The sequence below is a fragment of the Salmo salar genome, chromosome 10, assembly GCF_965601325.2.
Source record: "Salmo salar chromosome 10, fSalSal1, whole genome shotgun sequence".
Taxonomy (NCBI): domain Eukaryota; kingdom Metazoa; phylum Chordata; class Actinopteri; order Salmoniformes; family Salmonidae; genus Salmo; species Salmo salar.
In genome coordinates this window covers 80,483,983-80,508,135 of record NC_138300.1, presented here as the reverse complement: position 1 = coordinate 80,508,135, position 24,153 = coordinate 80,483,983, and the positions used below count along the sequence as shown (strand labels likewise).

General features: G+C 42.3%; 1 protein-coding gene and 1 long non-coding RNA gene across 2 annotated transcripts; both read right to left on the bottom strand.

The window, feature by feature from the left end:
• Nucleotides 1–16,541: 16,541 nt before the first annotated feature.
• On the bottom strand, nt 16,542–18,299 carry LOC145858548 (uncharacterized). The gene is made up of 3 exons (XR_014378949.1): nt 17,866–18,299; nt 17,669–17,749; nt 16,542–16,742 (listed from the first exon to the last, which is right to left on the bottom strand). It is a non-coding gene; the product is annotated as an uncharacterized LOC145858548 (long non-coding RNA).
• Nucleotides 18,300–20,337: 2,038 nt separating this feature from the next.
• On the bottom strand, nt 20,338–22,909 carry LOC145858547 (uncharacterized). Its single transcript, XM_082956598.1, has 5 exons — nt 22,871–22,909; nt 22,461–22,554; nt 22,049–22,156; nt 21,732–21,860; nt 20,338–21,075 (listed from the first exon to the last, which is right to left on the bottom strand). The coding sequence occupies exons 2-5, from the start codon at nt 22,544–22,546 to the stop codon at nt 20,988–20,990; spliced, it is 411 nt and encodes a 136-aa protein (XP_082812724.1). The 5' UTR covers nt 22,547–22,554; nt 22,871–22,909; the 3' UTR covers nt 20,338–20,987.
• Between the last annotated feature and the right edge of the window lie 1,244 nt (nt 22,910–24,153).

The window sequence follows — 24,153 nt, the reverse complement described above, 5'->3', positions numbered from 1 at the left end:
ATAACTTTCAACAAGAAGGTGATCATCTGGTGAGCGGAACTGAGTTTTTTTATTGCAGCGGGCTTGCTGTTAGCCATCTCTTTGAAAATAACATGTGTGTGAAACATTGTTGCATTTAAAGTGGAACTGAAAGCATTTTAGCAACATTAGATCTTATAAAAAATCTGTTTATATACACCCCCAGGAAAAATGACACTTTTTTTATTCTTAAATTCTTAGAATGTTTGGGAATTAGGTATACTAATTTGAAACTTCTATACTAATATAGAGTGGGAAAGAGTTTGTGCGTTTGGACAATGAATAGACATTGCAGTAAATATGTCTTTTTCATATCTGCAAAGTAGGTCACCGGTTACTTTGTGTGGTAAATGTGAAATGTTTTTTTGCAATGAGAAGTAATAGTTGTACGTTTCGATTGGGAAATGCTTAATGGTTGTGTTTTTGTATTCTTATGATTGTGACCCACTGGCTCATTATTATATCCGAGTGTATGGACTGCTTAACATCATGCTGTGTGTGACTGCTGTCTTTCCATCGGCCCTATGCAGTGGTGTAGTGGTGCCTGGAGAAGTGCATATACTCTAATTTTGTCAAAACGTTTCCAAACGTCCAGCCCAGCGAAGGATTATTCACACAGGGGGCTTTTCCTATGTTTTCCTATGGTTTTTTATGAATTTTCTTATAGATTTTTCAAATTGTCACTCTCAAAATCACACTTTTCTAATTGAACAAAATACCAAAATGTCATGGTTTAAGTCTACAACAATGCTTAAACCACATCAATCTGATTGGGTGGGCCTGTCAGGGCCTGGCTCCCCAGTGGGTGGGCCCCAGTCCACCCAGGTCTACGCCCCTGATGCAAACAGCCCATGATGACCATTGCGCATCACAAATAGCCTACTAACCAACACTTCGGACTAAACTTTTTAAATCTAGTTTGCATACCCATTCTTGTCTTAGTTAGCATTTACTGGTAGATATCGTAAGTTGAAACGTCTTGCCTACCCTACCGGCTACCGATGTCATTCTTCTGTGAGCTGCTCCATGCCAAAACCTGTTGACAGCTGTACACTCTTGCTACCTGCAGATGATATTCCGTTGAAACTAGGCTATGTGTGCGGCACGCATGTGAATACACGATTTCAAAGCACGTGAAATATAAACTACTTTGTGCATGATTTCTCTATTGTACTGCATAATACCTTCACTACACTACATTGATACGCATCAGTAGGGGTTAAGAAGTGAATATATGCAATGCCCACTGAAAAAAAGTGGTTATTGGGCTTATACCTGCATAGGCCTACCCTCCCCTACACCACTAGCCCTTTGGTTTTACAGAAAGTGCACTCTCCTACATGAGGGTGCTGGTATTACGGTTGCTGTCCTTTCAGTATCACAAACCTGTCACACACCCAAGTCCTATAGGTTTGCCACTGCGCAAACATGTCTATAATAGATATAAAGCCTGTTAAGATATTCATGTTTAAAGAAAATACTTTATATATTTGTCCTGGCAAAGTGGTTTTATGCCCTGACTGAATGGAAGCTGAAAATTCTTTTTTTTTTTTTTTTACTCTGCAGTTCTTGGAAAGAAATTATGAGTCCTCACTGTCCAAGACCGAGTACAAATGTATAAAATATGTTTTATTGTAACATTAACCGGATGTGTGGTGTTTTACAGGCCCCTGGAGCAAATTAGGGTTAAGTGCCTTGCTAAGATTTTCCACCTTGTCAGCTATTCGAACCAGCAACCTTTAACCGCTAAGATACCTGCAATTACAATTCGGTTACAATTCGACACAAATACTGCAGTGATAAATAACAGCAACGAATTGAGTTAAGTCTGTGCTATTGATTGGATCGAGAAGTAGACTTTTTGACCCCATGGTATGTCATGGGCAGTGGTGGAATAAGCACTAAAATTGTCATACTTGAATGAAAGTAAAGATACCTGAATACAAAATGACTCAAGTAAAAGTCACACAGTAAAATACTACTTGATTTAAGTCTAAAAGTATTTGGTTTTAAATATACTTAAGTATCAAAAGTAAATGTAATTGCTAAAATATACTTAAGCATCAAAAGTATGATAAATCATTTCTTATTCCTTATCTCAAGCCAACCAGACGGCACAATTTTCTTATTTTTTTTCTCCCATTTATGGATAGCCAGGGGCACACTTATAAATAAAGCATTTGTCTTTAGTGAGTCTGCCAGATCAGAGGCAGTGGGGATGACCAGGGATGTTCTCTTGATCAGTGTGTGAATTGGACCATTTCCCTGTGCTGCTAAGCATTCAAAATGTAATGAGACTTTTGGGTGTCAGGGAAATGTATGGAGTAAAAAGTCCATTATTTTCTTTCGGAATATAGTGGAGTAAAAGTAGTCGAAAATAAACAGTACAGTACAGATACTCAAAAAATCGTACTTAAGTAGGACTTTAAAATATTTTTACTTAAGTACTTTACACCACTGGTCATGGGTACCTCTTGAGCTGACAAAAATCCTAGTCCTCGAAAACAGGTTCTAGGCTGTTTAAATAAAATGTATCGAATAAAACTGAAAAGTCTAACATAAATATGACTTAGTTGGTTTTCAGCTCTCCGCTGTGCTCCCAATGGTGTGCATCATACTGTCATACAGTGGATGTAAGTGGTACTACATTACCTATTTTTGTAACAGTCCCTGCTAAATGTTCATTGGCTCAGAGAGGCTCATGTGAGGATGTAGATATGCTTGTGAAAAAAAGACAGCTGAGAGAAGTCCTAGTGGAACCATGGGCCTCTAATCTTGGTGGAAGTGAATGCCAAGTTTGAAACGAGAAGCGTGTCGAGTGGAGTTGGAGAAGATTACGGACAACAGTAGTGTCGAAGAATGGAATTAAAAATAAGTGTCCATAATTGAAGGGGATGTCAAGTGTATTCCGAACTAGGATTTGTTTCTTGATGGGGTGCGATTATTATAATTGTTTTATTTATTCTTTTTTTGATGAGGATGTTTATCTGGGAGATCCCTTTGGGGTCTCAAAGATGGTGAATCGTATGTTGGGAAAGTCCAACAGTGGGCTTATCCTGATAAATTGTGTGTCTGAGGAACAAAGGAAGATGGCAGTGGGCCTCACAAGAGTCATTTCCGGGGTGTCGGTGGAAGTTAAGGAAGAAAACCTCCTGACGAGAATCCCAGGTGTGGTTTGTAAAGGAAATTGTGAAATATTTGGCCATGTTTCAAGTGTGTGCTGACAGGTGGAGTATACACAAGTTTGGAATGAAGAACGGCCATGTTACAATTGTGGTGGGGATCATGACTCAGAGTTTGTCGAGTGCCCTGTAAGAGTGAAGGAGGTTGAGGTGGCAAAAGTTAAGGTGGTACATCAGATTTCCAATCTGGAAGCAATTAAAAGAATTGAGAGAGCAAGTGAAGTTGAAGAAATAGTAGTGGATGGGGCACAGCCCATAGTGATAGGCCTATTTGTCAACCAAGATAACCAGACATGCTGCACTTGAAGAAAGTGGATTCTGTGGCGTTCATTGCAACTGTGATAAACTCCATGGCTCATGTAGCATGGAAATCGAAGAAATTGGACATCATTGTGGCTGCAGGTCTCGTCAGGGGAGAGTAGGACTGACAGAGGTTTAGTTTGCAGTGTTGTACGGAGAGAACTTGAATTCAAGGTGTTGGTGAAGTTTAAGGGTGGAGTCACGGCAGTGAGTCCGATCGAATTGACTAGTGATTTGAAGAGTACATTTTTCGTAATGGAAGTTTGGTGGCATTGTGTGCCGATGCCAAACAGCGTGAGAAGGCTCTCAAACTCAAGCAGGTATGTAAAGGTGTGGTTGATAGTAGAGTGCAGGATAAAACCGCGTGGCAGTGGGTTATTACAGGAGTTCCAGAAAGTGTTAACAGGAAAAATAAATAAAGGAACACTTGAAAGGAGGCTCTCTTATTGAGGATATGAGCCTCCAGATGACACGATATAGGAAGAAAGTGGATAACCTTTCAGTACTACTAAAGTTTGAGGATCTGGTACTGACAGAAAAAGTTAGGATTGGGTATATGATTTACTATGTGCGAGCTTATGTTCCGAAACCATTGCGTTGCTATAACCGTCAAACGTTTGGGCATGTGACGGCAGTGTGTAAAGGCAAAAGGAGATGTGTGGGGGAGAACAGGCATACGGGGAATGTGGAGAAGTGGTCCGCATACCTTTTATAAAGCAGGGGATCCCATATAGGCTTGTGGGAAAGGGAGTTGAGCAGGAGTATGTAGTGGTGAAGTGTGGTTGGGAGGGGGAATCTGGTAATAGTGAACTTTTACATCCCGTTTTAAGACTATAGTTGGTGGCCCTTGAGAATGTAGAAGGTCAAGATAGGAGACGGGTAAATTGGTGTGGGGATTTTAATGCCCACAATACGCTCCGGGGAGGGTCACAGACTGATCTAAATGGACAAGTGTTGGAGGAACTCCTGGATAAGAAAGGGCTTGTGAGTCTTAATGACGGCCGGGGAAACAGGATTGACCTAGTAACTGGAAATGAAAGGATCTTACTCTGATCTCAAGTTCAATGGCAGGAACATGAAGTTGGAAGGAATCTACAGTGGTTAGTGATCACTATCCAATCATGTGTATGGTAGGAATAAGGGTGGAAGATACAGCAGGAAATGCTTTGAGGAGATGGATATTTGGGAAAGCGGAATGGGGTCAGTTTCAGGAGTTGAGTGAACAGGGGATGTTGCAGGTGGATCTCAGTGCAGATATAGAAACAATGAATGCTGTAGTAAGAGGAGAAATAGAAGGGGCCGCAAGGCAGGTGATACCCATAGGTACAGGGGGGAGAAGGAGGAATGCAGTTCCCTGGTGGACTGAAAAGTGCAGAGAAGCTGTGAAGAGCAGGAACGGGGCTTTCAGGGTGTTGAAAAGGTCCCATAACTATCAGCACTTGATACAGTATTAGCAAGCACAAGTAGTAGTGAGGAGGACCATTAGGACACCTAAGAGAGAGTATTGACGTCAGTTCTGTTGAAACATAGGCAGTACTACTCCTGTGGGAGTGGTATGGGGGATGATTAAAAGGATGAATGGGGTCAGAAGAGATTGAGATCTCCCTGTGCTGAAAAGTGGGTGGACTGTTGCAGAGAGACATGGAGAAAGCAGAGATGTTAGCCCAGGCATTTGTGAAAATGCACAGCTGAAATAATATGACAGAGGAGTGAAAACGTGGGAAAGAGAGGGTCATAGGTGAACATCCAGGGATCCTGGAAGAGAGAGGTGGTGGAGGATGCATTGAATGCCCCTTTTACATTGGCTGAGGTGTGTGTGTGTGTGCTAAAGCTGGGGTAAAATCTCCTGGGAAGATTACATCATGATCCTACATCATGATGGCTCATCTCAGTGACACTGCAATGGGAAAAGTGTTGGGCCTTTGCAATAAGGTGTGGTAGGAAGTGAAGCTGCCTAACAGTTGGAAGAAGACCGTAGTGATGCCGATACGGAAACCAGGGAAAGACCCAACTAATCCATCAAGTTAGGCCGATTAAAAATAGGCCAATAGCGTTGACATTTCATGTCTGTAAACTTACAGAAAGGATGATAACAGAGCCTGTGCTGTGCCAATTCACACACATATGGATCAGTCCAATGTATTCTACATCTCCGAAGCTTTCTATGGATATAAGGGTTTACTAGTCCTTTCTTCATGATTCTCTCTATACTTTCTTTAATCTGGGCATAGCAAGTAAAGGGGTTACCGTAAAATTGACAGTAGTTTACAGCCAGCTCGGTGCAAAGTAAAATTCTGTATTTCATATTCCAGTACACCTAGGTAATATAAATACAGTATCAAAGCAAGTACTGTGTAATGATAATCACAGTACAATACCATAAAATGTACTGTATTATACTGTAAAAAAGTAAATTCTACCTTAATCGGAATGGATGAATTAATGAAATTCATTGAGGGGGTTTGTATTTTACCGTAATTAAAAGAGATTGGTGCTAGCAGGTTGGCTGCTAGGTAAAGTGTATACACATTACAGCATATTAATTCATATTTGGTGTTTATTACTTGCACTACAGGGCAAAACAGATCAAAAGGACATGGCAAAATGCTGAACCATTTAAGGTTTAACACTTGCTGACACTCCCATCTATCCCATATACATTTTAAGTTAATGGGGAACAATAACCACAGGACCTATATTGGTACAGCATTCTCACTCACGGGTGCAACAAATATAGCCTCTTACAAGGAACGCTCATGTTAATGAGCCAGAAACAACACTAGTGGTCAAAAGGTTTTTTGCGCTCCAAAGGTACAGTACTGTATTCTCTGGCGTTGAATTATAGTACCATTTGGAAATACAGCAATTCTTTCCTTTCCCACAATGCACCATCATTTACAGTAGGCTGCACTAAAACAATTCAGGGTATTTTACTGTTGATAATATCCCAAATTATCGTAGAAATGTTTGCCATTACAGTGTAGGTGAAAATTGCTCCAAGGCTGTCAGCTTAAGAGATGTACAGTGGGGGAAAAAAGTATTTGATTCCCTGCTGATTTTGTACGTTTTCCCACTGTCAAAGAAATGATCAGTCTATAATTTTAATTGTAGGTTTATTTGAACAGTGAGAGACAGAATAACAACAAAAATATCCAGAAAAACGCATGTCAAAAATGTTATAAATTGATTTGCAATTTCATTTATTTGTAAATGGGCAAACGTACAAAATCAGCAGGGGATCAAATACTTTTTTCCCCCACTGTAGCCATTCTCACAAAATGTAACATTTGAATGTACATGGATTATTTAATTACAGTACAAAATGCACTTGTTTGCGTCACTCTATTGCTCTTTACAGGCCTGCCTGCTGGTAACAAGGGCCTTATCATAAACAAGCACTAACAATGGGTTGTCGCTATCAGCATCTGTACTGCCAGCTATTTTACATTCAGACCCTGAAGCTGTGTCCCTGTCAATGTCCAATAATAATCTCAGTTTAGTAATACTTACCCTGTTGAGCTTGAGTTGATCTGTGATGCAAAAATACAAGCAGAAAACTCAACACGGTTCTCAAAGACACTATTTATACAAAAGTATATGTGGACACCCGTTCAAATTAGTAGATTCGGCTATTTCAGCCACACGTGTTGCTGACAGGTATAAAATTGAGCACACAGCCATGAAATCTCCATAGACAAGCATTGTCAGTAGAATGGCCTTACTGAAGAGCTCAGTGACTTTCAATGTGGCACCGTCATAGGATGCCACCTTTCCGACAAGTCAGTTTGTCAAATTTCTGTCCTGCTAGAGCTGCCCCGGTCAACTGTAAGGGCTGTTATTGGGAAGTGGAAATGTCTAGCAGTAACAACAGCTCAGCCGTGAAGTGGGCCCGGTGAAGCGCGTAAAAAGTGTCTGTTTTCGGTTGCAAAGCTCACTACAGAGTTCCAAACTGAATCTGGAAGCAACGTCAGCACAAGAACTGCTCGTCGGGAGCTTCATTAAATGGGTTTCCATGGCCGAGCTGTTTCACACAAGCCTAAGATCACCATGCGCAATGCCAAGCGTTGGCTGGAGTGGTTAAAGATGCCACAATTGGACTCTGGAGCAGTGACAACGTGTTCTCCTGAGTGATGAATCACGCTTCGCCATCTGTCGGTCTGATGGACGAATCTGGGTTTGGCAGATGCCAGGAGAACGCTACCTGCCCGATTGCATAGTGGCAACTGTAAAGTTTGGTGGAGGAGGAATAATGGTCTGGGGCTGTTTTTCATGGTTCGGGCTAGGCCCCTTAATTCCAGTGAAGGGAAATCTTAATGCTACAGTGTACAATGACAATCTAGACGATTCTGTGCTTCCAACTTTGTGGCAACAGTTTGGGAAAAGCCCTTTCCTGTTTCAGCATGACAATGCCCCCATGCACAAAGCGAGGTCCATATAGAAATGGTTTGTCGAGATCGGTGTGGAAGAACTTGACTGGCCTGCACAGAGCCCTGATCTCCAAATCAAAATCAAATCAAATCAAATTTATTTTTATATAGCCCTTCGTACATCAGCTGATATTCTCAAAGTGCTGTACAGAAACCCAGCCTAAAACCCCAAACAGCAAGCAAAGCATGTGAAAGAAGCACGGTGGCTAGGAAAAACTCCCTAGGAAAAACTCCCTAGAAAGGCCAAAAACCTAGGAAGAAACCTAGAGAGGAACCAGGCTATGAGGGGTGGCCAGTCCTCTTCTGGCTGTGCAGGGTGGATATTATAACAGAACATGGTCAAAATGTTAAAATGTTCATAAATGACCAGCATGGTCAAATAATAATAATCATAGTAGTTGTCGAGGGTGCAACAAGCACGTCCGGTGAACAGGTCAGGGTTCCATAGCCGCAGGCAGAACAGTTGAAACTGGAGCAGCAGCACCCCATCGACACCTTTGGGATGAATTGGAATGCAGACTGCGAGCCAGACCTAGTCGCCCAACATCAGTGCCCGACCTCACTAATGCTCTTGTGGCTGAATGGAAGCAAGTCTCCGCAGTAATGTTCCAACATCTAGTGGAAAGCCTTCTCAGAAGAGTGGAGGCTGTTACAGCAGCAAAGAGGGCACCAACTCCATATTAATGCCCATGGTTTTGAAATGAGATGTTCGACGAGCATGTGTCCACATACTGTACTTTTGGTCAAGGTGTCCACATACTGTACTTTTAGTCAAATATCCACACTTCCCTTTGAGGACCATGTTGAGCTTTCTGCTTGTGTTGTTGCTTCACAGATCAACTCAAGCTCAACAGAGTAAGTATTACTAAACTGAGTAATACTACATTCAAGATTAAAACATGCCCTGCTCCATTGTACTATCAATCCTGATGAAATAGAGTAGGAATAGTGTGGCCTTTGTACCTGCTGGGTACTTGTCTGCAGTGTCAGTCTGGCCTGAGGAGAGAGAACTGACCTCAGTCCCAACCTTTGTAACTATAGGGCTCATCTGTTTTATGATCAGAGGAGAGGAGCATGTCTATGGTGGACTTTTCCACTCATAAAACACACACATTTGTTCTGGAGACATCAGACAATAATGCGAGCCGCATGACTCACGTTTCATTTGCAAAGAAGTTAATGAAAGCAGATCTGTTTTTGAGATTGAGATGAGATCTATTTGTCTGATCATTATATGACAAATGTGCACGTTATCTGTTTTGAGGGCAGTATGGGAGCATACTGTATCCAGTCCTATAGGCTATAGCATACAGAGAATTGAACCAAAATGTGAATAACCTGTATGAAGAAATAATGTAAGGTATGACCTCCCTAAAATACGAGGAATAAGGCCGTATATGGTTCTATTATGGAACTACTAGGACACAAGTTCTGAAGGATAATGAAAACGGGAATGTGTGGAGGCACGTTTAGTCAGTGGCTATAAACGTCATGCCTCTGTGCTGTAAATGTACAACAACCATCCACATGAGCCAGACAACAAATAACAGACGTTACAAGAAATCTTCCGGTTTTTTTTCTTGCTTTGACTTTGTGAAAAGGGACAGCATGACGAATGATTGCGTAATATGATTTTACTATGGCACCACACACAAACCAAACACACAGAGAACAGGAAACCGTTGGCCAGTGGGAGTCTGCCTCGTATAAGGAGGGAACAGAAGCAGGAGACAGATAGGCCTATATTACTGACTATGCATGCATCACTGTTAACTACCCCGTAACACATTTCCGGTTGTTTTTATGGTAACTTACTGTATATGCAGTGAGCTGTCTGTAAGTTACAGTAAAAAAAAGGTACAGTATGTTACCATAGTGAATTTTAATGTAGCCAATACTGTTACTGTAATGTTTTACCGTTGCTTTTACATTAACTGGCTGCTTGTAATTTACCATAAAACAGTACAGTGCGTTACTGTAATCTTTTTACCATAATTGTAATTAATTAAATTAATTGAGGGGAAATGGGGTTTGTATTTTACCATAATTGCATGGGATTGGTGCAAGCAGGTTGGCTGTGTTGAAATTACGAAATTTCAATTAATATTTGTTTTTTTAGTTCACTTCTAGAGGCCTAACAAAGGTGTCAAAACTGGCTGCCACTCCAATCTGTCTCCAATATACATTTTTTGAGCATTACAGTGGCTTGCGAAAGTATTCAACCCCTTTGGCGTTTTTCCTCTTTTGTTGCCTTACAACCTGGAATTAAAATATATTTTTTTGGGGGGGGGGGTATCATTTGACTTACACAACATGCCTACCACTTTGAAGATTATTTCTATTTTTTTATTGTGAAACAAACAAGAAATAAGACAAGACAATGAACTTGAGCATGCAAAACTATTCACCCCCCCCAAAGTCAGTACTTTGTAGAGCCAAAATGTTATAACCCAACCCTGATCTGTACTTCTCCACAAATTTGTCCCTGACCTGTTTGGAGAGCGCCTTGGTCTTAATGTTGCTGCTTGCTTGATGGTACCCCTTGCTTAGTGGTGTTGCAGACTCTGGGGCCTTTCAGAACAGGTGTGTGTGTGTGTGTGTGTGTGTGTGTATGTGTGTATATGTGTATATATATATATATATATATATATATACACACACGCACCACTTTGCCGTTATTTTTTTATTTTTTTATTTATTTTTTTCATCTTCACCAATTTGGACTATTTTGTGTATGTCCATTACATGAAAACCAAATAAAAATCTATTTTAATGTCACGTCCTGACCATAGAAAGATGTTATTTTCTATGGTAGAGTAGGTCAGGGCGTGACGTTTTTTTTTCTATGTTTTCTATTTCAATGTTGTCAGGTTCTAGGTTTGTATTTCTATGTTGGGGTTTTGTTTGGGATGATCTCCAATTAGAGGCAGCTGGTCCTCGTTGTCTCTAATTGGAGATCATACTTAAGTAGGTTTTTTTTTCTCCACCTGGGTTTGTTGGAGATTATCTTTGAGTCAGTGTATGTGTCACCTTTTGTTGTTTTTGTTATTCAGTTTATTCCTATGTATTGCATAGTTTCACAGTGTAAATAAAATGTGGAACGACACACACGCTGCACTTTGGTCCGTTTCTCCTTCCTACAACAACCGTGACATTTAAATTACAGGTTGTAATACAACAAAACAGAAAAAATGCCAAGGGGGATGAATACGTTTGCAAGGCATTGTACTATCACATATCTGTTAAATTGGTACAGCATTCACATGAACAGGTACCACAAATTTAGCTTCTTACAAGGCATGCCTCAGAAACAACAATACCATTTACCCACTAGTGGTCAGAAGGTTTTGGGGGCTCTAAAATTACGGTACGGAACTGTATTCTGTGGGGTGGTACAGTACCATTTGAAACGCAGCAATTCTTTCCCCGCCCACAACAATATCCCACAATGCACCATCATTTGCAGTATACTGCTGTATAATGCTTCACAGTATTTTACTGGTGATGAATCTAAACATTTATCATATAAATCAGTGTTCCATTACAGTGTAATATTCGGTATGATAAAAAAAATTAAACGTATGTTGTACACACTTTGTTTGGTTGGTTCACTTCAGACCTTGATGTCTCTCAATCCAATCAGAGTTGTTTGGAAAAAGTTGCTAGTTACCAATCCTACAATACTGTGCGGTTACGGTAATGTACTGTTAAACCAATAGTTATTTGGAATTAACGATATTATTATTCTTTTTTTATTTTACCTTTATTTATACAGGTTTTTCTCATTGAGAGAACATCTCTTTTCCAAGAGAGACCTGGTCCAATATTTAGCATTTATGCCTAAAACCACCCAGAATGCATAGCCATTTACAACATTTTGCTGTAAATAATGCATATAGTACTTTAGTGTTAGTTTTTACAGTATTATACAACTTTTTTTTCTTTTTTTTTCTACAGTGTATAGCAGACACTACAAATGATTTGGGGTAAATTACATCCATAAATGGATTTTACCTCTACAGGATCGGTCGGTCCCCCGGGGTACGGTTGAGCTAACATAGGCTAATGTGATTAGCATGAGATTGTAAGTAACATTTCCCAGGACATAGACATATCTGATATTGGCAGAAAGATTAATTTCTTGTTAATAATCTAACTGCACTGTCCAATTTACAGTAGCTATTACAGTGAAAGAATGCCATGCTATTGTTTGAGGACAGTGCACAGTTATGAACAGTTATGATGTATTAATAAACCTATTAGGCACATTTGGACAGCCTTGATACATAATTTTGAACAGAAATGCAATGGTTCATTGGATAAGTCTAAAACTTATAATGTACATTGCTGCCATCTAGTGGGCAAAATCTAAATTGTGCCGGTGCTGGCATAATACATTTTGGCATTTCTCTTGTATTTCAAAGATGATGGTACAAAAAAAGTACTAAAAAGAGCATGTTTTTTTGTATTATCTTTCACCAGATCTAATGTGTTATATTATCCTACATTAATTTAACATTTCCACAAACTTCAAAGTGTTTCCTTTCAACTGGTATCAAGAATATGCATATTCTTGCTTCAGGTCCTAAGCTACAGGTAGGTAGATTTGGGTATGTCATTTTAGGAGAAAATTGAAAAGAAGGGGCAGTCCTTAATTGGGCTATACACTAATTAAGAAATACAATGGGTTAATAAGGAAACGATTGGAAGTAAGATGGTTGTATTATTCAGATGAGAGATGGAGGACCTTTGAATGGCTGGAACTCAAGACAGGGGTTAGAATATGGTATATAACCTAGTTTCAGGTAACATTTTACTCCTGTCCAGACTCCCTGAGCTCATCTGTGATTCTACACCTCAAGGCTATTTAACTCCAGCCACCAATGGCTGGTTTTCATTATTTGTTTTTATGTAGTTCAAAAATAGATTTAGATCTTGGAGGCCAGGTGTGTGGACTGACTCTCTGGCCATATATTGGCAACGACAAACCCAGCATGTTTATACTAAATGTACTCAAAGCTGAAGCCTCAGAGTCCAGGTGAGACCTTTGATAACCAACTGTGTGCTGTGCAGTCCAAATGTCAGCAGTTCTGCACATTGTGTTCATATTCATTACATGCATGTAGCACTAATTCCAAAAAGTTTTGTGACACTGTAAAGTCCATGGAGAATAAGAGCACCTCCTCCCAGCTGCCTACTGCACTGGGCATTTGGAGAATAGGAAACATTGTCACCACCGATTTTAAATCTACGATAATCGATCATTTCAATAAGCATTTTTCTACGGCTGGCCATGCTTTCCACCTGGCTACCCCTACCCCGGCCAACATCTCAGCACCCCCTGCAGCAACTTCCCCAAGCCCCCCTCCCCTCACTTCTCCTTCACCCAAATCCAGACTGCTGATGTTCTGAAAGAGCAGCAAAATCTGGATCCCTACAAATCATCTGGGCTAGACAATCTGGACCCTCTCTTTCTAAAATTATCCACCAAATTGTTGCAACCCCTGTTACTAGCCTATTCAACCTCTCTTTCGTATAGTCTGAGATCCCCCCCCAAAAGATCTAAAATCGTCGAAAGCCAAGTTAACTTCACTAGGGTAGGGGCACTATTTTCACCTCCGGATGAAAAGTGTGCCCAAAGTAAACTGCCTGCTACACAGGCCCAGAAGCTAGGATATGCATATAAGTGGTACATTTCGGTAGAAAATGTAAAAAGTTTCCAAAATTGTTAAAATAATGTCTGTGAGTATAACAGAACTGATATGGCAGGCGAAAACCTGAGAAAAATCCATCCAGGAAGTGTGATTTTTATTTTGTAGTTTTCTATTTAACGCCATTACAGTATCCATTGACTTAGGACTCAAATTGCACTTCCTATGGCTTCCTCTAGATGTCAACCGTCTTTAGAACTTGTTTCAGGCTTGTATTCTGAAAAATGAGGGCGTTAGACCACTTTGAATGAGTGGACCATTCAGTGTCCCTGAGGTTTTTCATGCGCGAGACCGAGAGCACGCCTTTCTTGTTTTCTTTTTATATTGACGAAGGTTTTGTCCGGTTGAAATGTTATTGATTATTATGACTAAAAACAACTAGAGGTTTGACTATGTTTCTACGAACTTTACTGATACTTTTCAGGTTTTTCGTCTGTCTGTTAACATCTGTTAACATTAACACTCTAGTGTTAATGTTTAACCGAATATGCCTTTGAGCCTGTGGATTACTGAACAAAACGCGCGAACAAAACAGAGGTTTTTGGATATAAAGAGGGACTTTATCGAACAAAACAAACATTTATTGAGTAAATGGGAGTCTTGTGAGTGTAACCATATGAAGATCATCAAAGGTAAGTGATTCATTTTATCACTATTTCGGACTTGTGTAACCTCTCTACTTGGCTGGTAACTGTTTGTAATGATTTGTCTGCTGTGCGCTGTTCTCAGATAATCGCATTGTATGCTTTCACCGTAAAGTATTTTTGAAATCTGATACTGTGGTTGGATTAACAAGAAGTTCATCTTTAAACCGATGTATAACACTTGTATGTTTTTATTAATTTTTATAATGAGTATTTCTTTTTTTGAATTTGGCGCTCTGCAATTTCACTGGATGTTGGCCAGGTGGGATGGTAGCGTCCCACACCCCCTAGAGAGGTTAACAAACAGATCACCAACCATTTCGAATCTCACCGTACCTCCACTAAGCAATCTGGTTTCCAAACTGGTCATAGGTGCACCTCAGCCATGCTCAAGGTCCTAGACGATATCATAACCGCCATCGATAAAAGACAGTACTGTGCAGTCATCGACCTGACCAAGGCTTTCAACTCTGTCAATCACCGTATTCTTATCGGCAGACTCAACAGCCTTCGTTTCTCAAATGACTGCCTCGCCTGGTTCACCAATTACTTCTCCGATAGAGTTCAGTGTGTCAAATCGGAGGGCCTGTTGTCCGGACCTCTGGCAGTCTCTACGGGGGTGCCACAGGGTTCAGTTCTCGGGCCGACTCTTTTCTCTGTATATATCAATGATTTCGCTCTTGTTGCTGGTGATTCTCTGATCCACCTCTATGCAGACGACACCATTCTGTATACATCTGGCCCTTCTTTGGACACTGTGCTAACAATCCTCCAAACGAGCTTCAATGCCAGACAACACTCTTTCTGAGGCCTCCAGGTGCTTTTAAATGCAAGTACATTTTTACATTTTTACATTTTAGTCATTTAGCAGACGCTCTTATCCAGAGCGACTTACAAATTGGTGCATTCACCTATAATATCCAGTGGAACAACCACTTTACAATAGTGCATCTAAATCTTTTAAGGGGGGGTTAGAAGGATTACTTTATCCTATCCCAGGTATTCCTTGAAGAGGTGGGGTTTCAGGTGTCTCCGGAAGGTGGTGATTGACTCCGCTGTCCTGGCGTCGTGAGGGAGCTTGTTCCACCATTGGGGTGCCAGAGCAGCGAACAGTTTTGACTGGGCTGAGCGGGAACTGTGCTTCCTCAGAGGTAGGGAGGCGAGCAGGCCAGAGGTGGATGAACGGAGTGCCCTTGTTTGGGTGTAGGGCCTGATCAGAGCCTGAAGGTACGGAGGTGCCGTTCCCCTCACAGCTCCGTAGGCAAGCACCATGGTCTTGTAGCGGATGCGAGCTTCGACTGGAAGCCAGTGGAGAGAGCGGAGGAGCGGGGTGACGTGAGAGAACTTGGGAAGGTTGAACACCAGACGGGCTGCGGCGTTCTGGATGAGTTGTAGGGGTTTAATGGCACAGGCAGGGAGCCCAGCCAACAGCTAGTTGCAGTAATCCAGACGGGAGATGACAAGTGCCTGGATTAGGACCTGCGCCGCTTCCTGTGTGAGGCAGGGTCGTACTCTGCGAATGTTGTAGAGCATGAACCTACAGGATCGGGTCACCGCCTTGATGTTGGTGGAGAACGACAGGGTGTTGTCCAGGGTCACGCCAAGGCTCTTAGCACTCTGGGAGGAGGACACAAGGGAGTTGTCAACCGTGATGGCGAGATCATGGAACGGGCAGTCCTTCCCCGGGAGGAAGAGCAGCTCCGTCTTGCCGAGGTTCAGCTTGAGGTGGTGATCCGTCATCCACACTGATATGTCTGCCAGACATGCAGAGATGCGATTCGCCACCTGGTTGTCAGAAGGGGGAAAGGAGAAGATTAATTGTGTGTCATCTGCATAGCAATGATATGAGAGACCATGTGAGGATATGACAGAGCCAAGTGACTTGGTGTATAGCGAGAATAGGAGTGGGCCAAGAACAGAGCCCTGGGGGACACCAGTGGTGAGAGCACGTGGTGCGGAGACAGATTCTCGCCACGCCACCTGGTAGGAGCGACCTGTCAGGTAGGACGCAATCCAAGCGTGCGCGGTGCCGGAGATGCCCAGCTCGGAGAGGGTGGAGAGGAGGATCTGATGGTTCACGGTATCAAAGGCAGCAGATAGGTCTAGAAGGATGAGAGCAGAGGAGAGAGAGTTAGCTTTAGCAGTGCGGAGGGCCTCCGTGACACAGAGAAGAGCAGTCTCAGTTGAATGCCCAGTCTTGAAACCTGACTGATTAGGATCAAGAAGGTCATTCTGAGAGAGATAGCAAGAGAGCTGGCCAAGCACGGCGCGTTCAAGAGTTTTGGAGAGAAAGGAAAGAAGGGATACTGGCCTGTAGTTGTTGACATCGGAGGGATCGAGTGTAGGTTTTTTCAGAAGGGGTGCAACTCTCGCTCTCTTGAAGACGGAAGGGACGTAGCCAGCGGTCAAGGATGCGTTGATGAGCGAGGTGAGGTAGGGGAGAAGGTCTCCGGAAATGGTCTGGAGAAGAGAGGAGGGGATAGGGTCAAGTGGGCAGGTTGTTGGGCGGCCGGCCGTCACAAGACGCGAGATTTCATCTGGAGAGAGAGGGGAGAAAGAGGTCAAAGCACAGGGTAGGGCAGTGTGAGCAGGACCAGCAGTGTCGTTTGACTTAGCAAACGAGGATCGGATGTCGTCAACCTTCTTTTCAAAATGGTTGACGAAGTCATCCGCAGAGAGGGAGGAGGGGGGGGGAGGGGGAGGAGGATTCAGGAGGGAGGAGAAGGTAGCAAAGAGCTTCCTAGGGTTAGAGGCAGATGCTTGGAGTTTAGAGTGGTAGAAAGTGGCTTTAGCAGCAGAGACAGAAGAGGAAAATGTAGAGAGGAGGGAGTGAAAGGATGCCAGGTCCGCAGGGAGGCGAGTTTTCCTCCATTTCCGCTCGGCTGCCCGGAGCCCTGTTCTGTGAGCTCGCAGTGAGTCGTCGAGCCACGGAGCAGGAGGGGAGGACCGAGCCGGCCTGGAGGATAGGGGACAGAGGAAATCAAAGGATGCAGAGAGGGAGGAGAGGAGGGTTGAGGAGGCAGAATCAGGAGATAGGTTGGAGAAGGTTTGAGCAGAGGGAAGAGATGATAGGATGGAAGAGGAGAGAGTAGCGGGAGAGAGAGAGCGAAGGTTGGGACGACGCAATACCATCCGAGTAGGGGGAGAGTGAGAAGTGTTGGATGAGAGCGAGAGGGAAAAGGATACAAGGTAGTGGTCGGAGACTTGGAGGGGAGTTGCAATGAGATTAGTGGAAGAACAGCATCTAGTAAAGATGAGGTCAAGCGTATTGCCTGCCTTGTGAGTAGGGGGGGAAGGTGAGAGGGTGAGGTCGAAAGAGGAGAGGAGTGGAAAGAAGGAGGCAGAGAGGAATGAGTCGAAGGTAGACGTGGGGAGGTTAAAGTCACCCAGAACTGTGAGAGGTGAGCCATCCTCAGGAAAGGAACTTATCAAGGCGTCAAGCTCATTGATGAACTCTCCAAGGGAACCTGGAGGGCGATAAATGATAAGGATGTTAAGCTTGAAAGGGCTGGTAACTGTGACAGCATGGAATTCAAATGAGGAGATAGACAGATGGGTCAGGGGAGAAAGAGAGAATGTCCACTTGGGAGAGATGAGGATTCCAGTGCCACCACCCCGCTGGCTCGATGCTCTAGGGGTATGCGAGAACACGTAGTCAGACGAGGAGAGAGCAGTAGGAGTAGCAGTGTTATCTGTGGTGATCCATGTTTCCGTCAGCGCCAGGAAGTCTAGGGACTGGAGGGTAGCATAGGCTGAGATGAACTCAGCCTTGTTGGCCGCAGACCGGCAGTTCCAGAGGCTGCCGGAGACCTGGAACTCCACGTGGGTCGTGCGCGCTGGGACCACCAGGTTAGAGCGGCAGCGGCCACGCGGTGTGGAGCGTTTGTATGGCCTGTGCAGAGGAGAGAGAACAGGGATAGGCAGACACATAGTAGACAAGCTACAGAAGAGGCTACGCTAATGCAAATGAGATTGGAGTGACAAGTGGACTACACGTCTCGAATGTTCAGGAAGTTAAGCTTACGTTGCAAAAATGTTATTGACTAAAATGATACAGTACTGCTGGCTGGTGGAGTAGGCTAGCTAGCAGTGGCTGCGTTGTTGACTTTGAACGTGTAGCAAGTAAAACTAAGTGCATGCTCTTTAACCGATTGCTGCCCGCACCCTCCCGCCCAACTAGCGTCACTACTCTGGACGTTTCTGACTTAGAATATGTGGATAACTACAAATACCTAGGTGTCTGGTTAGACTGTAAACTCTCCTTTCAGACTCACATTAAGCATCTCCAATCCAAAATTAAAACTAGAATTGGTTTCCTATTTCGCAACAAAGCCTCCTTCACTCATGCTGCCAAACTTACCCTTGTAAAACTGAATATCCTACCGATCGTTGACTTCGGCGATGTCATTTACAAAATAGCCTCCAACACTCTACTCAGCAAATTGGATGTGATCTATCACAGTGCCATCTGTTTTGTCACCAAAGCCCCATATACTACCCACCACTGCGACCTGTATGCTCTCGTTGGCTTGCCCTCACTACATATTCGTCGCCAAACCCACTGGCTCCATGTCATCTATAAGTCTATACTAGGTAAAGCCCTGCCTTATCTCAGCTCACTGGTCACCATAGCAATACCCACCCATAGCACTCGCTCCAGCAGGTATATTTTACTGGTCACCTCCAAAGCCAACACTTCCTTTGGCTGCCTTTCCTTCCAGTTCTCTGCTGCCAATGACTGGAACGAATTGCAAAAATCACTGAAGCTGGAGTCTTATCTCAATCAATCCAATCAATCAATCAAATGTATTTATAAAGCCCTTCTTACATCAGCTGATGTCACAAAGTGCTGTACAGAAACCCAGCCTAAAACCCTAAACAGCAAGCAATGCAGGTGTAGAAGCAAGCAGTGCAGGTGTATCTCCCTCTCTAATTTTAAGCATCAGCTGTCAGAGCAGCTTACCGATCACTGTACCTGTACACAGCCAATTTGTAAATAGCATACCCAACTACCTCATCCCCATATTGTTACTTATCCTCTTGCTCTTTTGCACCTCAGTATCTCTACTTGCACATCATCATTTGCACATCTATCACTCTAGTGTTAATGTTAAATTGTAATTTTTTTGCCTCCATGGCCTATTTATTGCCTTACCTCCCTACTCTTCTACATTTGCACACAGTGTACATAGATTTTTCTATTGTGTTAGTGACTGTACATTTGTTTGTAACTCTGTGCTATTGTTTTTGTCGCACTGCTTTGCTTCATCTTGGCCAGGTCGCAGTTGTAAATGAGAACTTGTCTCAACTGGCCTTACCTGGTTAAATAAAGGTGAAATAAAAATAAAATGGTGCAAATTAGTTAACAAGGGTCTCTTGGCTTGAGGAAAACTAGTTTCCGCTTTCAGTGTTATCACCAAACACATGGACATAAACAACAAGTCAAATACTCTTTATTCACAACAATGACAATAAAGGAAGGAACATCATGTGACATTTCAGAATTGTTATCAGATTAATTTACAAAGAAAAGGGTAAGTCCATGACAGTCTTTATATACTCTCTTAGAAAAAAAGGTGCCATCTAAAACCGAAAAGGTTCTTCAGCTGTCCCCATAGGAGAACCCTTTGAAGAACCCTTTTTGGTTCCAGGTAGAAGAACCCTTTTGTGTTCTATGTAGAACCATTTCCACAGAGGTTTCTACATGGAACCCAAAAGAGTTCTGCCTGTAGCCAAAAAGGGTTCTCATATGTGGATAGCCAAAGAACCCTTTTGGAACACTTTTTTCTAAGAGTGTAGTATCAGGTTCAGGTATCATTTTACCTCCCGTCTATAGATTCTTGGGTAACATTTTGTAATAACTTTCATAAATTAGCCATTACTTTTAAAAGTGTTATAAATACTCATAAATAATCATGCTTATAAATGTTTACAAATAATGAAGTACATATTTATGAATAGTTTGTTAATGCTTAATCATGAAAGGAATTATTTGTAAAGTGGTACTGACACTGGTGGTACAGGTAGTGTGTGTGTGTGTGTGTGTGTGGTGTGTGTGTGTGTGTGTGTGTTATTTATATATAGCACTGAGACATTTACAAAGAGTGCACATGTAAGAGGGGTAAAGAAATAGTTTTGGATCTTACACATCCACTGAACAGCCAATATACGGTACTGCCATCAGGGCACCGTCTCAGGTTCTTAGCTCTTTAAACCAAGAGAGCCACTAACAGTCTTGCACTGATATCAGTACATCTTTTAAGTGAACATTTTATTTGTGTGACTTGTGTTTGTCTTGTAGAGAACAGCACTTTTAATGAAATAGATTTGTGTAACTTACATTTACCTTGTGTATATACCTTGTAAGCATTTATATCTGTCATGTGTGAATTTTGCTGTTTATATGTTCACTATATATCGTTAGAGTTATCTTATCCAACTTGCCACAACTGAAGTTCCTTCTGTATGAATAAAGTAATTCAAATAACTACAGATTAGTCTAATTAATAAAACATATTTATTACCCCCTGAGACCTCAATGTCATAACTTTCCATGACTGATTAAACATAATCTAATAGAATAGTATCTTAAAATGATCAAGCAGCCCACTGGTTACCACTGTAACATTAGGCCGTCAGACTACCATAGTAGTCCAGCTGGAGACTTCAGTCGTTTCCAACATTTCCAGCCCTGTTGTCCTCCAGTTATAACTCAGCCGCCCAGTGGTAGACATTGGGACACATGTACTGCTTCAACAGCAGGTTGACCTTCTCTGTATCTCCTCCTAACCCACTGTGGACAAGCATACAGAGTGATACATTATGATATATTAAATCAGGGACGGGGAACTTTGATGGGGGTGGGGGCCACAAAAAATATCAGCTCATCATGAGGAGTAGCAGTGGCTCACGACCCGGTCTGCGTACCCACATCCGTACCCACACATGCAGTCAGAGCCAGACCTAGCCATTTGGGGGCCCTAAGTTAAATTGTGATATCTGAGTGAGAGTGACAAACTCAATGTGAGCCCCTGGTCGGTAATTCAACTATGATTTCTACAAGTTTAGATAGCTGACTAGACTAACCCTACCAATCCAAAAAATTGGTACGGGACCATGATGTGTTGGTGTTTCCTGCTGTTTGTATCAAAACAGTTTAACACAGGGATGGGCAACTTGGAGGCCCATGGGGAAAAAAAAATCAGTGGGCCTACAAAAGGGCATGTTGCCCATCCCTGTGTTAAACTATTACGAGTTTTGATATGTACACCAGGAAACAACAACACGTCATGAAGATGTTTGTTACTTAGTTCATGTTCTGTTACAGAGAGAGAGACAATATGATGACCCTGGTGACATCATAGAACTAGAACCTATAAAACTGACATCCACATTCAAGTTAACGTTCTGTGATAGAATTACTATTTCCATGGGTGACACTGACGTTACCTTTTCTTAGCACTCTGCATGCGTCGGAGGAACGCGCAGATTGAGCTGTGCTTAGCTTTGGACCTCAAGTACTCAGCGTATCTATTGGAAAACTCAATGTCCCCCAACTGTCTCGTCTGTGGGCCCGATCTGGATTGAGTGGAATAACAGGCGGATAATTGAAATGGTGAAAACGTGAGTATTATATTGTACTTATATTGCCAATATGGTCTTATTAGGATATTTAACTAATGCAGTTATATGTCACACATGAAGCCCCCATAGTAAGAGAGATTGGTTGATATGAGGAGCATGGACGGGGCCTCTGTGTAACTTACCTCAGGCTGGCTTCAACCAGGGCATTCACATAGTTCCTGGCGAACAGGGACTGGGTGTTTAAACGACTGATCTCACTCCTGATGATCCCCTCCAGACCCCCCTGGTTACTGTGGTGATGACATGATATGATATTATGTTGTAGGATAACATACACCAGCTACATACACCCACTAATCATGGTCCTCTATAGATTAGTTGCTAGAGCATGGCACTTGCATCGCCAGGATAGTGGGTTTGATTCCCAGAACCACCAAATTAAAAGTGTCTGCTAAATCTAATAACTGATTATATTACCCATGTATGATCCCAGCGGGCAAAACTGGTTGAAATTATGTAGTTGCAGAGGACCAAATGGAGTAAAATCCAGATCAGTCAAGGTGATCTCTAAATTAGTGGAAAAGAGAATCTTACCTCTCCCACAGAGGAAGGGATCCTGTGTGGTGGAAGATAACTGTTGTGAGCAGTAGCATCTGTCCCAAGGTGATGAGAAAGGCCATGATTTTACCTTGGAAAAATACAATCCTTCAATAGTTTGGGACTAACAAGAGAATCACCATTGTCCTACAGTAGATCTAGTCTTCAAGTCCCATAATCTGACCAAAGATGTTATACAAGTCTAATTAATCATACTGTAGGCCTTCATGAGACCTTTTTCACCAGATTTGAGCACAAACACAACAGTGAAACACTAACAATCCCAGTCGCCAGACTAGCACTAAGAGTCTCAACGCCTTAGAAGTACCTTGAGCTGCTCCATTCAGCTGAAGTGGCGGGTGCGCTCCAGATCTAACAGAGAGGAATGAGGGCAGTAAGTTACTCACCCTGGGCTGGTGCGGCGTGGAGCAGAAGAGTGACCTTCACTTCAGAGAGAATGCAGGGTCCCTTTGAGCGGTCGCCTTATGTAGCCCTGGACAATATTGATCCTCTTCACAGAACCGATGTGCTATGATGTCAGCGGCACCCTTCACAATCAAACTGACCCTCTTTTCCTGTCTGTCATATACTTTTATTGTCATTCCTATTTGCTAATGTCATTAAATCTCTGTGTAATTAGTGTTCTAATCAGGGCACGATGGTCGTGTTTACTTTATTTAATAGAGATCGATCACATTACCGGGCTTCACTTCCTTAATTGGTTTGAACTGCTGCAGATTGCTACTGTTTGGCATGTCATACGGGTGTTTTCACATGATGAAATCTGAAAAAAATAAATGTCAGAGAACTGATTGCTTGACATACATTAAAATGTAGGAGTTGATCCTAGATTATCAAGTACTTGCCCACTGGGAACAGATGTCAGTTCAATGTCTAGTTTTGATTTACATTTGTTTGAGTTGTCAATTAACGTGAATTTAACATGAAATCAACAAAAAACTATTTCAGTGGATTTAGGTTAAAAGACAAAATGCCCTTACGTTGATGACTTTTAGCAAATCCAATCAGTTTTCCATGTTGATTTAAAGTCATCACATAGATTTTTTGGGTTGAAATGATGTGGAAACAACATTGATTCAACCAGTTTTAACCCAGTGGGTAGTTTGCCTCATTGGCACAGAAAACAGACACGTTAATGTGGCAGATGTATCAATTACAAGTACTGTAAGATTCTCTGACCAGTCAGGTCGGTTTTGACCATGTAAGATTCAACAACAAATGTCTCTGAGTGTGATTGGTTAAATGTTTCTGGAAATGTCCTTCAGTCCACAATCTGTTCATGCTGGATCTGCTACAGTATTTTGCAATAATAAATATTGTTGGGAACAGAAACAACTGTAGATGGCAGCACGGAGCCAGCATAGCCAGAATCATCAATGTGGGCTGAACGTATGGCCGATCTAGACGTTATTCCCTCCATAACCATTCAGGACAGAGAGAGTAATTATAAGCCATATAGAGCTTCTTCTAGTAGCATCTTTCTTTCTCTCTCTCTCCCTCTGTGTGTGTGTGTGTGTGTGTGTGTGTGTGTGTGTGTGTGTGTGTGTGTGTGTGTGTGTGTGTGTGTGTGTGTGTGTGTGTGTGTGTGTGTGTGTGTGTGTGTTTGTGTGTTTTTTAAACAGTTAGCAAATGTCAGCCTCCATCATTTTCAATGGGAATTAAAATGTTA

Coding starts and splice junctions, on each gene's coding strand:
- LOC145858547 (XM_082956598.1), bottom strand. CDS start 22,546: ATGGCCTTTCTCATCACCTTGGGACAGATGCTACTGCTCACAACAGTT. Junction 22,157..22,460: donor TCCCTTCCTCTGTGGGAGAG/GTAAGATTCTCT, acceptor TCATCACCACAG/TAACCAGGGGGGTCTGGAGG. Junction 21,861..22,048: donor CTGGTTGAAGCCAGCCTGAG/GTAAGTTACACA, acceptor CACTCAATCCAG/ATCGGGCCCACAGACGAGAC.